This window comes from Cupressus sempervirens, chromosome 6 (assembly GCF_028749045.1).
Source record: "Cupressus sempervirens isolate cs-2001-9-10 chromosome 6, ASM2874904v1, whole genome shotgun sequence".
Taxonomy (NCBI): domain Eukaryota; kingdom Viridiplantae; phylum Streptophyta; class Pinopsida; order Cupressales; family Cupressaceae; genus Cupressus; species Cupressus sempervirens.
In genome coordinates, this window is record NC_143123.1 from 15,864,314 (window position 1) to 15,878,733 (window position 14,420).

General features: G+C 35.0%; 1 protein-coding gene across 5 annotated transcripts in view; it reads left to right on the forward strand.

Annotated features, from left to right (window-relative positions):
- Nucleotides 1–6,530: 6,530 nt before the first annotated feature.
- The window catches only part of LOC149550812 (Zn-dependent exopeptidases superfamily protein), a 48,768-nt gene continuing 40,878 nt past the window's right edge, over nt 6,531–14,420 (forward strand). For 3 of the 5 annotated variants that reach the window (XM_089786374.1, XM_089786377.1, XM_089786376.1), the window contains exon 1: nt 6,608–7,031. In XM_089786374.1, coding sequence (XP_089642500.1) covers nt 6,921–7,031 — 111 coding nt within the window. In that variant the 5' untranslated portion in view covers nt 6,608–6,920. Of the gene's footprint in view, nt 7,032–14,420 lie in introns of all 5 variants that reach the window. The other 2 variants (XM_089786375.1, XM_089786378.1) reach the window with 2 other exon arrangements.

Here is a 14,420-nt window from a genome sequence, read left to right on the forward strand (position 1 = left end):
TCACCCTAGGGTCCAATTGTCTAAGAGGCATCGTCCAAGATCCTCACAAACCCTCTACAACAAATCAACTAGATCCGACCTTCGCTGTAATACCACTAGACATAATACAAGGTAGGAGAATCCCCAAAGGAGATGTCCTAACCCCAAAAATTAACCACACAATAGAATATAAACAATAACATAGAGATTTAGATCCTGAATAACACCAATTCTCATAATAGAAACATCAGACTTTCATTCAACATGCTCGACTATAAGGCCTTCCAGGTTATGACCAAATACATAAATAATTACAATAGTAATTCTACAAGACCTCACAAGATCCAACCCCTAGCTAGTGCATATACACACTTTGGAAGAGAACTCCAAGAAGAATCTAAACTTTTTCTTGCAAGCCACCAAACAACATCCTTGTTTCCTAAGCCATAGCTATAAGCTCTGCTCAAACTTCAATCTCTCAGCTACTCCTTGCTTCTTCTATGTTGAATGACAATGATGACACTAGACTCCACAAGACCCTTTACTTAATTACTTACATGATCAAATGCCAACCTATTGTAGTTACATTTATTAAATACAACCACATTAAATATATCCTTCAAACCACGTGTCAGCTTGCAACAAATATTAAATACATGACATAAAATTAAATACTTAGGACATGCCCCAAGTTTACAATGCATAACTAACTTGTAAGACCACATAAGAGTACACACACTTAGACATAGGTTCATGTGACAACCAAATATCCAAATCTAAGAGCGCACACACCAACTCCCTTAGATCGAAGCTCACAAATAAAATCTCCAAAGCTTTGCCAGTAAATAGGAACACATTACCAACAACCACTAAAATGGCTCTAACTCCAAGAGGATGATTCCAAACATCACACACACTTAAGGAAAGGTTTCCCAATATGCCTTGAATGGATCCCCAACCACACAACTCATAACTCCACAAACTCGAGTGCGAAGCCCCTGCATACAGGATTACTCACTTCCCTAGGATGCTCCTGCATACACCGATAAACTTAGATTTTTCATATGATTCCTAACCACCCATCTTGCTCCACTTAATCCAATATTTCCCCTTGAAACAATGTCACTTTAGCCTCTCTCATATTAAAAAAGGCCCAAAGAGGACAAGATCTCATCACCTTGGATGCAAGACAGGTAGATGGAAGAGGCCCAAAGAGGCTTGGGAGGAGAGAACTTGCATGTTTTGTAGGACAAGAATAATTAAAAAGGGAATACATTTTCTCTTTGAATTCAAAACATACGACAACATCCAAACATACTACACATCATCCTGAAAGTGGACAACATACATAGCTTATTTGAAGTTGACAAGATCAACCAAACTGTTGGAGTTTTGGTTGAGATACATAACAGAAGATTGGAAATGGAAAGGAATATAGAATTTGCTTAGTGCTTAGTTTCTTTGTTCCTTTAGACTGCTTGACCTCATAAACATCATTAAAATCAATAAGTAGGAGATAGTTTATAGAGCAAGTCAAATTATGATATTGTTATTAGAATTTAAGAGTGCAGATGTCGAATTAAACTCATTTACCTATGTTTCATGTATCACTAAAATCATTCATTCAAAAGAAAATCAACCTTCCTACATGGATTAACAAAGTACTCTTACATTGACTACTGAATGAACCTTGTATAATAAATAGATATAAAATGAAACTTATGGAATAAATGCTATCTTTGATTTTATAATTGGCTGATAGGCTTTCCCTGTGAGGTTGCTTGCAACCAGAATTTGTCTCACATTGACAAACAACTGTCGTAAACCATTTAACGTCAAATGATTTCCATAAACCATTTAACATACATTGACAAACAACTGTCACAAACCATTTAATGTCAAACAATTTCCTTAAACCATTTAACAACTATTGTAAACCATTTAACGTCAAACGATTTCCATAAACCATTTAACATTATTATAGTTTGGAGTGATCTGTACAAATCTTGAGTATGCGATTTGTATAGATATTGAATGATAGAACAATAATAAATCTGCATTTATTACATTACACCATTCACTACAATCTTCCTGTGTATGCTATTTCTCTGCTCCTCCCCACATTATTCCTCAATAAGATGTTGATAGAAGGGTGGATAGTTCTCTGCCGGCCTCCCCACTTGGTTATCGATTATCAGTGGGGCAACCCTTGCTATACGTAGGGCTGAGGATAATATATGGTTGATGGGACCTGCGGAGTTCAAAAATGAAATTTAACCAAACAATGGAGAAAAATATTTGGTTACACACCTTGGCCGGCCATGCGAAAAAATCCTTGACCTTTGCCAAAACGAGATCACCTAGACTCCATTTATAGCAGACGGAAGCTTTGCCTGCATGTCTTTTAGGGGGTGCCATTTCATAGAAACCCTCAATAATGTTAAAAAGCTAAATATCCACTCTTGTTTCCATCAAAACCCTAACCTGCTTATCAAATATAATATCCAATCCTCGTCCTCTGAAATTCCCATCTGATACCAAACTAGGACAACCTTGTTAATGCTTTCACAATGAATCGCTTGTGCAATAAAATAATTATCCAAGTTGTTGTTTATAATTACTTCAATTTAGCTTATATCCAAATCAAATGTGTTTTTGCTATGTTTATAGTGTTATCAGAACTTGAATGTTGAAAACATTGTTAAAAGGAGAATGATAAGCAGTGACGCTTGTTACAAATGGCTCTTTTGGCTTCAAATTCATTTGTAAAGATAAATAGACTATAAAAACATGCACTAAAATTAGTTGGCAGTTAAATAAAATGATAGAATGAGTAAAGATGACATAACAAACCTCTGTCATGAACTTAACTCGAAGGCTCTTGAGTGGCCCTCTGTTAGAGTGAGTCATACAATTTCTCGTGTATGCTTTGTAGTTGGGAATTGTGAAGGGCTTGGGAATTCACTAGTGCAGTTGACTATATAAATAGTGTGAGATTGTGAAATATTTTCATAATCTAAGAGTACAACATTCAAACCTTTCTGTTAATCATGACATGGGTTCGAGTCTTGATTTAACTCCTCGTGGTGGCTTTCTCTCATAGAGACTTTCTTTCTGTTACATTCTGATAACTAGATCTATCATGTTGCACGAATTTCTTTTCATTTCCCATGCAGTCACACTTATGTTTTATACTCAAATATACCACATGAAGATCTTGAACTTGACATTGAAGTATGCCCTAGAATTGTACAAACTTACACAATGGCTAAATCACGCATCTCCATCTCTGCTTATTCTCTCTCAAATCCTCAGGAAGGTGAGGACAATGGAGAAGACACTAAGGAAAGAAAACATTGTAAGCATTAGATAAGGCCCTAAACTTTGAAATTTATTTGGTTGAGTACTGAAATTGAGCCAATGTTTCCAAAGCAGGAGGAGAAAATAGAGATATGGAATGAAATTGCAATGGCTTTGAAGACTAAACAATTCTAGCCAAATTTCGAATAGTAACATGGATCTACATGTCATAATCCTCATGTTCTCATTCCTCAGCTTGTTGTGCCCTCCTAAAGCTACCATGACAACTATATATTGTCTCGATAAAGAACCTCATTCCTTCGACAGTTGTAGAACATGCAAAAATATCATCACATTTCTCAATGCATCCAGAAATGAGTTAGTAGTACTGGCAATATGCAATTTGAATCAAGACTATCTACTAAGTTTTCTACAGGATTGAGCTCTTAAATTCTTGCACTCTAAAATAAGTCTCTACATTGTAACATCTTTTCTTGTTTTACAAACGAGGTGAAAGAATGGAAAAGTGTCTGTTATTATTATTAATGAGATATATGTTATTGCTAGAACTTTCCAATTTTCTGATCACGCTTAAAATAGTAGGCAAAAAAAGCATTCTATTTTTGTGCTTTTAACATAATTACTCTCGTATTATTGAATCTCTTTGCAATACTTAATCTCAGGCATTCATGCTTTGGTGAGTTTTACTTGGTAAACAATATACTATTCTTTTCATCTGTGTATTGTTTTGTCTTTTAATATTTTTGTGTGTTATTCTCCTTGCAACCTGCATACCTGTCCTTCCTAGGGTGAACATGTAGGGCCCATAAAATAAGAGATTATTCTAGAGTAAAATAGGAAGTTTTGCCATGGATTTGAGTAACTATCAAAGTCTGAGGAGGGATTGCTAAACAATTACTATTAACAATTATTATTGTTAAGTTCATTTTATGTCCGCATATATAATTTGGATGAGTTTTAGGACATCTAATTAAATATGATATTAAATTAAAAATGTATGCTTTCATTTTAATTTCAATTCCTTTTTAAGGATATTTTGAGTGTAAAAATAGCTAAATTAAATATCTTCAAGTAAATGTAGGAAATTTAATTATTAATTTGAATAGTTTATATTTAGTTATTTTTTGGAAAATATGAAAGAAAAGAGGAATATACAATTTTTTTCCATAACATATCGATTTGAGTATCAATTATAGGACATATGCAGTGCATGTTTTGAGAATAAATCATTACTTGAACAAAGACTTATCAAATAAATATTTTATTTGTTTTCTCCTTTTTCTTTTTCACATCATTTAAAATTAAATGGATAAATATTATGATTATATTTTAATAAGCTAGACAAATTTACAATGTTCTTAGGAAAATTATGATCATTGAAAAAGGGCAACAGTGGTTTACCTTCTATTCATGACCCCACAGACGCTTGACATCAAAGAGATTATTTAAAAAAAATTGATAGTGTAATATTATATATTATATTTTTAATTTGTAATGTTCTTTTAATCATATCAATGATCTACTTAAGTAAAATTCAGTAGATCCTCTTGATTAAATTGTTTCCATAAAAAATTAAGTAGTATTTTATGTTAATTGATATAAATTTGATGCCAAGGTTTGTTGGAGTATTCAACCATATAATATTTTGTTGCATTAATGTGTATGACCAACCACAACCTGTAGGAAAAGAAAAATAGATTGATTGATAAGAAAAATAAGATATGATTAAATAACACAAAACTTTTGTGTTGTAACTTTACTACCTAGAACTTCACATAAAAATATAATACCAAGCTAAAAATAAGAAATCAAATTTGACTATTATTTTTAATTGCATAATTTATGTAAACATAATATAAACTTTTGTGAAGTAAGAACAAAAAACCCTATAATATTAATTAAATCTAATAATAATGTATACAAACTATTAAAATGGTCAAATATCATTAAATTTTACTACTATTTTTCTACTTTAATTGGCTAATTAAGGACCATATTATTCATAATATTTGTAATAAATAGTGTTTAGGTTCTAATATTATCAATATAGACCATATTATTATTCATTTTACTTTATATTTTAATCATGCTTTCAATTATAAGATTTGTCATAAATTTCATATGTTCCAACAATATTGATTTGGTGTGAGAAAAACATAAACATCATATAAAAAAATCAAATATCTTTTAATCATATTACTATTATTCCATTGTATATGATACTATTAATCAAGCTATTCATATTAAAAGTGTTAAACCTATCAATATAAATGACATCTTTCTTCATTGTGTTATCTACTTCAACTATTCCTTCAATCATGTGAATGGTCTAATTTAATTGATATCTCCAAAAAAGGTGCAAGGGATGCAGTAATAGTTTTAATCTCTAACTATGGAGATGACTTCTTTAAATTCTTTGTGAACTAACTACAAAAAAATGTGCTCCAAGTTTGGATCATTATACTTTTTATAGATAATTACCGTTTTTTTTTTCTCAAATCTCAATCATTCAAATTGTAGTTTCATATAGTAACCTATTCCTAGATTAAAAGACACATGTTATCAATATTTAGAATGTGGTTAATTATATTTGAATTGAAATACATACGAAACATATGTTCCCACAAGTGAAACTTTTAATTTAAGATGGATCAATCCTAACCAAATATATGCATAGGTCCTACATAAGCTCTTAAACATTAGTTGTTCATTCATTGTATGATGTGAATCAAAGGTGAATTGATATATAAGTCCATTGATAATACCCCACCCAATACAACTAAACTTTTGAACTTAAACTCACAAGAGAGGAAAGTATGTTCTTTCTAGATTACTGTGACTGATTTTGGAAGATTCTACATAAAAAATGTGTTCACATTAAGAATGAATCAATACATAATATGAAACTTAACATGATTCTCTTAATTATTTTGGATTCTATAACAATAAGTCTTCAATAAACAAACAAGATCTAAAATACACTTAATAGCCACTATGCCAAAGGCTAAGTCTCCTCTCATTTTATTGATCTCAGGAGGATATATTCTATAGGAATTGTCATTAATGATACTTTTTTTAACATGTAGGTATATAATTATGCTTTCAAATCAAACACCGATCGACATATCCCTTGCACCTCTTTTGGGTGCAAGTGCTAGTAGTACTTAACTTTTAATTATAGCATAAGATCCAATTTGGTCAAAACAAAATTGTCTCAAGATAAAATGAATAAGTTAATAATAATAATTACCAAGCGTGGGAACCTCTGCGGCACCATGAATAGATGCTAGAAACCAACCTGAACAACGGCTTTGTTCAATTAAGTGAGTTGCTTATGACAAAATTTAACCTCCGGCGTAAATTGTTCATCGTTAATCAATGGAAATTCCAAATCTCTGTCATGGACGAAAATACAAGGACTAAAATTCAAATCAGTTCAAGTCACGACGGGGAAGAACTTGCATTAGGAATCTTTCATATCCATATTTCCATGGATGCCCACCATCAATCAGAATACATATACTTTCAGTTTCGATGCTCAAAAAACTAAGTTTCTATTAGGTTGCAGAGGGAAACAATTCTTGTAAAGTGAAAAAAAGAAAGAATATCAGATTTTCAGCATGATCCGGCCTCCCGAAGAATTGAACCCTGGGTCGCAGGCACGCAAATACGTGTTAATTTTGTTGGCAGTGTTCATAAGCTTAGGGTTTGTAAGCGCTCTTCCTGCTCGGGTTAGTTTTCTTTCCTTTTAAAACAACAGCTAACTAAAATCATTCTTTACACTAGAATAGATGGGATCACTTAGGGCTGTTGCTTTCATTTTCTTCGGTTAGAAGTCTGCCGAGTGTCTATAATTTTACAACATTCGTTGTTTTTATGTCACAGTACTTATTTGACAACCTTGTAAAGCTCTCTGCCACTTCGAAACTTGTTTTTTTTCCATTTCATTTTCCTTTATTAGTTTGATTGTGATCAACTGGGAACCTGTCCAAACAGTTTCTAGGAATGAATAGGTCTTATACACACACACTTGTTCTCTAGGCCTAATACCGGACGTGTTATTGTACGCACTTGTCTGCTGGCCTATACCCGGACCTGTTTCATTCTATTGTGACGTGGGAATTTGAACTTGAGTCAGTTTGATTACTTTCCATTACCAATCTTAGCTAATCTTTTATCATTCTTAAAAAAAGTAACAACTTACCTTGTAATGTTATCTTTGGTTTGGTTGCTACGACATAGGGATATCACTTCTGCCAATTTTTTGGAAAATTCAGACTTTTACATCATTCAAGCTCATGAGAGATGAATTTTTGTGAATTAGTCAACAAAAAAGGGACATTTTGTAAGATATATCTGGTCATTGGTGGATTTGATTTTGGCTTTTTCAGGCATAATAATAACAATTTTGAAAAATCACACTAAGAGGATTGCCTTGGTCCTGTTGAATCTGAGCTTGTTTAATCTGACTTCTTGTAGATTGGCAATTCTTAATGTTGAAAGTTATCTACAAAATGAGCTAGATGGCAAAACAAGCAGCCTATAAAATTGTCATGGCCCCTCTTTAGCTCCTTCTGGTAGTGATATGTGAGTTAGCCTATCAAGGAGTCTTGTAGGCTAGCAAGAATGTTTAGAGGCTCAATCAGGGTTACAGTGTTCAGATTTGAAGTTTCTGATAGTGAGGGCATGATTCAGAGGAGTTCCTTAATTATAGGAGAAGACCCCTACTTTCTAGGAGGTGGAGGTATCATCCAACATTGAGGTTATAGGAGATCGTCCCCTGGTTTCAATTTCGGGAGATTCGGAGGTCTTCCTACTTTTTAGGGTTATCCCTAGATTTGAGGGATGAGATTGTCGATTATTTCTTGATATCCGAAATCAGTCACAGGTGGTGGCAAGTTCAGTTTCACCTTTTGATGGTGATTTGGCTATTAGTTGGCTCTTGGGGAAATATTTAAATATATTTAAATATTTCCCTAAGTTAGTAATTAAATATTTAAATAAGGCTAATTTATTAGCCACTAGGTTGAAATAAGGATATGTTTGGCTCTAGTTGGTCAGTTGTGTTGGGGTGTGATAGTTCGTTGGAAAGTGCCAGACCTCTACTATTTGATTTTCAGCTACAGGAGCTGCGATGACACTTGATACTTTTACCATGATTGAAATAATGTTTTTTCCCTCTATGTTGGACGCCAATAATGAAAATAAAACATTATAACCCAAAGTTTCCACTTAAGTCATATTAGGTCATTTTTAGGGTTCGAATGCCTAGTAGGGAGTTATAAGGAGAAGCAAAGGAAGGAAAGATTATCTTTTACATTATTCATCCATCATTTTGGGCGCTTGGCTCTGGTAGAGCATTCCTCCAATGTAATGTCCCCATTTTAGCAGTTGACCAAGTGTGTGCGCGTTAGCCTTGTTCTACATGGTCCCGAGGGCTAACGAAGGGTTTAATGGGATCTTGGAGTGTTTTGGCCTAGTCATTTCCAGTTTGGGCCAAAACGAAGTTGATTTACTTAGTTTCAGGCATACTTACTATTTTTAGTAAGTCGGCAGGACACAGTGCAGGTCAGTTTTGGTGATTGGACTCGATACTCCTCGGTGAGAGCTTTCCAATGAGCTATCACTCGCATTATTCGGAGTCCGATTGCTAATACATTTTAATGCCTGAAGTTTTATTAAAGTAACGTCTAATTTAATTGTAAAATATTAAAGTGTTACTTTAATATATATTTTATGGTGATGTGTACCCAAGGGAGACATAAGGGGTATTTTAATATATGTTTTATATTACACATCTTTTATCCCACATTGCCCATATGAGTTGAGGGGACCCGTGGGAATAGAATAAAAGGAAGCATTTGTGGCTTCATTAGACAGGTTGAATATGAGAAGAAATTGGTGTGTGAGTTGCAGCTTTGTTTTCGGCATTTGAGGACGTCTATCCTCTCTTGTAACATTCTAGACGTCATTCCCTTGGGGTTTGGCCTTTGGAATTCTTTCTTATTGGCTTCATTATCAGGCAGTTTAGTTGCATTTTCGGCTACAGGCAGATTTGATATTTTGCTCATATCTTCTTCACTACTTGTCCGACGCTTATGCCGCTTGGAGGGAATGGTATTATGAAGGTAGTGGACTGATTGGAGGACAAAGTATTGTAGCAGCAAGTTCGTAAGCATGGGCTGGAGTATTATGACAATATTGCTGAAGTAATTAGTGAGTTGATAAATCTGCTATGTATTTGATTTTATGAATTCTGAAAATAACATTTTATTAGCAGCAGTTCATTTCCACTTTGCATATCATTGTAGTTGCTTTCTTGTTTATGTTGTATGATACCAATTCCATGCACGAAACACAACAAACAATAAATGTTTGATTTCCGGAATTATAAGGGGTTTAAAACATTAAACGGAGAAATAAGAAGTTGAATGCAAATTGTTTGACATAATTCCTTTCAGCAATTTGGTTTAGTTTTTTGGGACATCGAGGGGTGCCCATTACATCCAACTAGGACACCAACCCTAGGTCGAGAGAGTAAACTATTTGGGACGTAACCCTCAAGCAGCTGTGATTCAGCAAGTCTTTAGTATTATATTCAGGCAGAAAGCAAGCAGTTTCAGCAATGGCAACCCTTCTTATCTGATCTTCAGCAACAACCGCCATCTCAGATCTGATCTTCAGCATTGGGCCGCCTTTTCTACACACCTCGACGTTGGAATAAGAACATATCTGCTGCAGACCTGTAGCTGGCCGCCTATCCATATTTGGCGTTGACTGTAGCTAAGGTATTGGGTTGGTTTTATTTTTGTAGCAGTTATTATTGGGTTTGTTTGGGTATTCCCAGCTTTCAAGTGCTGTGGTTTTGGATCATTACTATGCTGTTTAAATATTGCTGTTACTAGTAGATATTGTAACACATCTATTTTGAAGAGAAAATTTCAAAAATCAAACACCAAACTTCTGCACTTCTGTCTGCTCTGATACCACTGAAATATCCCTAGCAGACCGATTCACTGATCTGCTGTAATTTTATTTAAATAAATAGAATTCTCCTACAATTTTTAAGTGTTCTTACAGAGTAGTGATATGTGAGTTAGCCTATCAAGGAGTCTCGTAGGCTGGCAAGAGTGTTTAGAGGCTCAATCAGGGTTACAGTGTTCGGATTCGAAGTTTCTGACAGTGAGGGCATGATTCAGAGGAGTTCCTTAATTATAGGAGAAGACCCCTACTTTCTAGGGGGTGGAGGTATCATCCAGCATTGAGGTTATAGGAGATCGTCCCCTAGTTTCAATTTCGGGAGATTCAGAGGTCTTCCTACTTTTTAGGGTTATCCCTAGATTTGAGGGATGAGACTGTTGATTATTTCTTGATATCCGACATCAGTCACAGGTGGTGGCAAGTTCAATTTCACCTTCCGATGGTGATCTGGCTATTAGTTGGCTCTTGGGGAAATATTTAAATATTTCCCTAAGTTAGTAATTAAATATTTAAATAAGGCTAATTTATTAGCCACTAGGTTGAAATAAGGAGATTTTTGGCTCTAGTTGGTCAGTTGTGTTGGGGTGTGATAGTCCGTTGGAAAGTGCCAGACCTTTACTATTTGATTTTCAGCTATAGGAGTTTCGGTGACGCTTGATACTTTTACCATGATTGAAATAATGTTTTTTTCCTCTATGTTGGACGCCAATAATGAAAATAAAACATTATAACCCAAAGTTTCCACTTAAGTCATATTAGGTCATTTTTAGGGTTCGAATGCCTAGTACGGAGTTATAAGGAGAAGCAAAGGAAGGAAAGATTATCTTTTACATTATTCATTCATCATTTTGGGTGGTTGGCTCTGGTAGAGCATTCCTCCAACTAGGACGCCAACCCTAGGTTGAGAGAGTAAACTGTTTGGGACGTAACCCTCAAGCAACTGTGATTCAGCAAGTCTTCAGTACTATATTCAGGCAGAAAGCAAGTAGTTTCAACAATGGCAACCCTTCTTATTTGATCTTTAGAAGCAACCGCCATCTCAGATTTGATTTTTAGCATTGGGCCGCCTTTTCTGCACACTTGTGTGTTGGAATAAGAACATATCTGCTGCAGACCTGTAGCTGGCCGCCTATCCATATTTGCCGTTGACTGTAGCTAAGGTATTGGGTTGGTTTTATTTTTGTAGCAGTTATTATTGGGTTTGTTTGGGTATTCCCAGCTTTCAAGTGCTGTGGTTTTGGATCATTACTATGCTGTTTAAATATTGCTGTTACTAGTAGATATTGTAACACATCTATTTTGAAGAGAAAATTTCAAAAATCAAACACCAAACTTTTGCACTTCTGTCTGCTCTGATACCACTGAAATATCCCTAGCAGACCGATTCACTGATCTGCTGTAATTTTATTTAAATAAATAGAATTCTCCTACAATTTTTAAGTGTTCTTACAGAGTAGTGATATGTGAGTTAGCCTATCAAGGAGTCTCGTAGGCTGGCAAGAGTGTTTAGAGGCTCAATCAGGGTTATAGTGTTCGGATTAGAAGTTTTTGACAGCGAGGGCATGATTCAAAGGAGTTCCTTAATTATAGGAGAAGACCCCTACTTTCTAGGAGGTGGAGGTATCATCTAGCATTGAGGTTATAGGAGACCCTCCCCTAGTTTCAATTTCGGGAGATTCAGAGGTCTTCCTACTTTTTAGGGTTATCCCTAGATTTGAGGGATGAGACTGTCGATTATTTCTTGATATCTGGCATCAATCACAGGTGGTGGCAAGTTCAGTTTCACCTTCTGATGGTGATCTGGTGATTAGTTGGTTCTTGGGGAAATATTTAAATATATTTAAATATTTCCCTAAGTAATTAAATATTTAAATAAGGCTAATTTATTAGCCACTAGGTTGAAATAAGGAGATTTTTGGCTCTAGTTGGTCAGTTGTGTTGGGGTGTGATAGTCCGTTGGAAAGTGCCAGATCTCTACTATTTGATTTTCAGCTACAGGAGCTTCGGTGACGCTTGATACTTTTACCATGATTGAAATAATGTTTTTTTCCTCTATGTTGGACGCCAATAATGAAAATAAAACATTATAACCCAAAGTTTCCACTTAAGTCATATTAGGTCATTTTTAGGGTTCGAATGCCTAGTAGGGAGTTATAAGGAGGAGCAAAGGAAGGAAAGATTATCTTTTACATTATTCATCCATCATTTTGGGCGCTTGGCTTTGGTAGAGCATTCCTCCAACTAGGACGCCAACCCTAGGTTGAGAGAGTAAACTGTTTGGGACGTAACCCTCAAGCAACTGTGATTCAGCAAGTCTTCAGTACTATATTCAGGCAGAAAGCAAGCAGTTTCAGCAATGGCAACCCTTCTTATCTGATCTTCAGCAGCAGCTGCCATCTCAGATCTGATCTTCAGCATTGGGCCGCCTTTTCTGCACACCTCGGCGTTGGAATAAGAACAGATCTGCTGCAGACCTGTAGCTGGCCACCTATACATATCTGGCATTGACTGTAGCTAAGGTACTGGGTTGCTTTTATTTTTGTAACAGTTATTATTGGGTTCGTTTGGGTATTCCCAGCTTTCAAGTGCTGTGGTTTTGGATCATTACTATGCTGTTTAAATATTGCTGTTACTAGTTGATATTGTAACACATCTATTTTGAAGAGAAAATTTCAAAAATCAAACACCAAACTTCTGCACTTCTGTCTACTCTGTAAGAACACTTAAAAATTGCAGGAGAATTCTATTTATTTAAATAAAATTACAGCAGATCAGTGAATCGGTCTGCTAGAGATATTTCAAAAATATACTTAAATATGCCGACAGTTATATAATCATTTTCAAACATGAAAAATTCAGCATGGGACTGAATTTGGTTTCCATATGTTTTACACAAACAAGTCTGCAAGCTAATAGATCATAGTTTCAATTTTTCTGAAAAGATATATGGGCTTCCTTTCATTTGAAGTGTTCTGTATTGGAATCTTAATTGGATGAAATACGAGATAGCCTCTTGCATTCACAAAATTTAAAACTCAAACACTAGATTTTTTAACAATGCAGAAACACTCTGCTCCCAGACAAAACTCAATCTGAAACAGATTACGAATCAGTTTTTATTCAATAAAATTTCTTAACAATTACATTAAAAGAATAATGCCATTCTTAAGTTGCCAATTCAAGTTCAGGGATGGATTCGGGTTGTGGGTTCGAGCAAAATTTTTTCCCATTTGGGTTCATGAGTATATATCTATATATCTATACACACACACACACAAGAGAAACATGTATAGTTGCAAAACAAAGTCATTTTACAGTATGAATAACTGTTGCTTGATCATTGATCAATGCCAAATGTCAACGATAAACATTAAATACTCGCTCATTAATCTATCTTCATGATTGTAAAGAAAATCATACATTGAATTACTAAATTGCAAAACATAGACTATTTCATCAAATAATGAAGTTTGAAACATAATGATAGATGACAAGTGTTTAATAGTTTATCAATGATCATAGTATCAAATGCCCTTCAAGGGCCAAATGGATCATCATAAAATGAGGGATCAATGGCTTTATCCCCAACTGCAACTATATCTAGATTCTCATCATTGGAACACAAATTGGTTCCACTAGTCCCATATGCTTCTATCTCATCTTCCTCCTCAACATAAGAGATTAGATGAGTGAAATATTTTTTATTGGGTTCCTGTTAGAGTGACATAAAAGAAAACACTCTTTAAAGTTGTTTTATTTCACTTTTTGGACCATATTGCCTTGGGTCCTCTCGGGTTCGCCATGGGTTTGCTCCAGCAAGGACCCGGGCGAACCCACAATCCAAACCTAGGACCCCGCTTGAACCCGCAATGAATCCGGACCCGTGCAGACCTAGACCCAAATCTAGGCAACGGGGGATGAATCCGGCTTCTTAGTGCCATTCATATTGATTAATGCTGTCTCCCACAGACCAAAATCTGCAACTTTCAATATCTTCTATACTGCATAAATATTCCATACACATGCCTCCCACACTTTTCTCCCTTAGCTTATACTTAGTCTCTGGCTCAGCTGAAAACCTCCATGCAGCTGTCTCCACTTTGTGTACGCCTCACTTTATTTGTTGTTCCCCTCTGAAA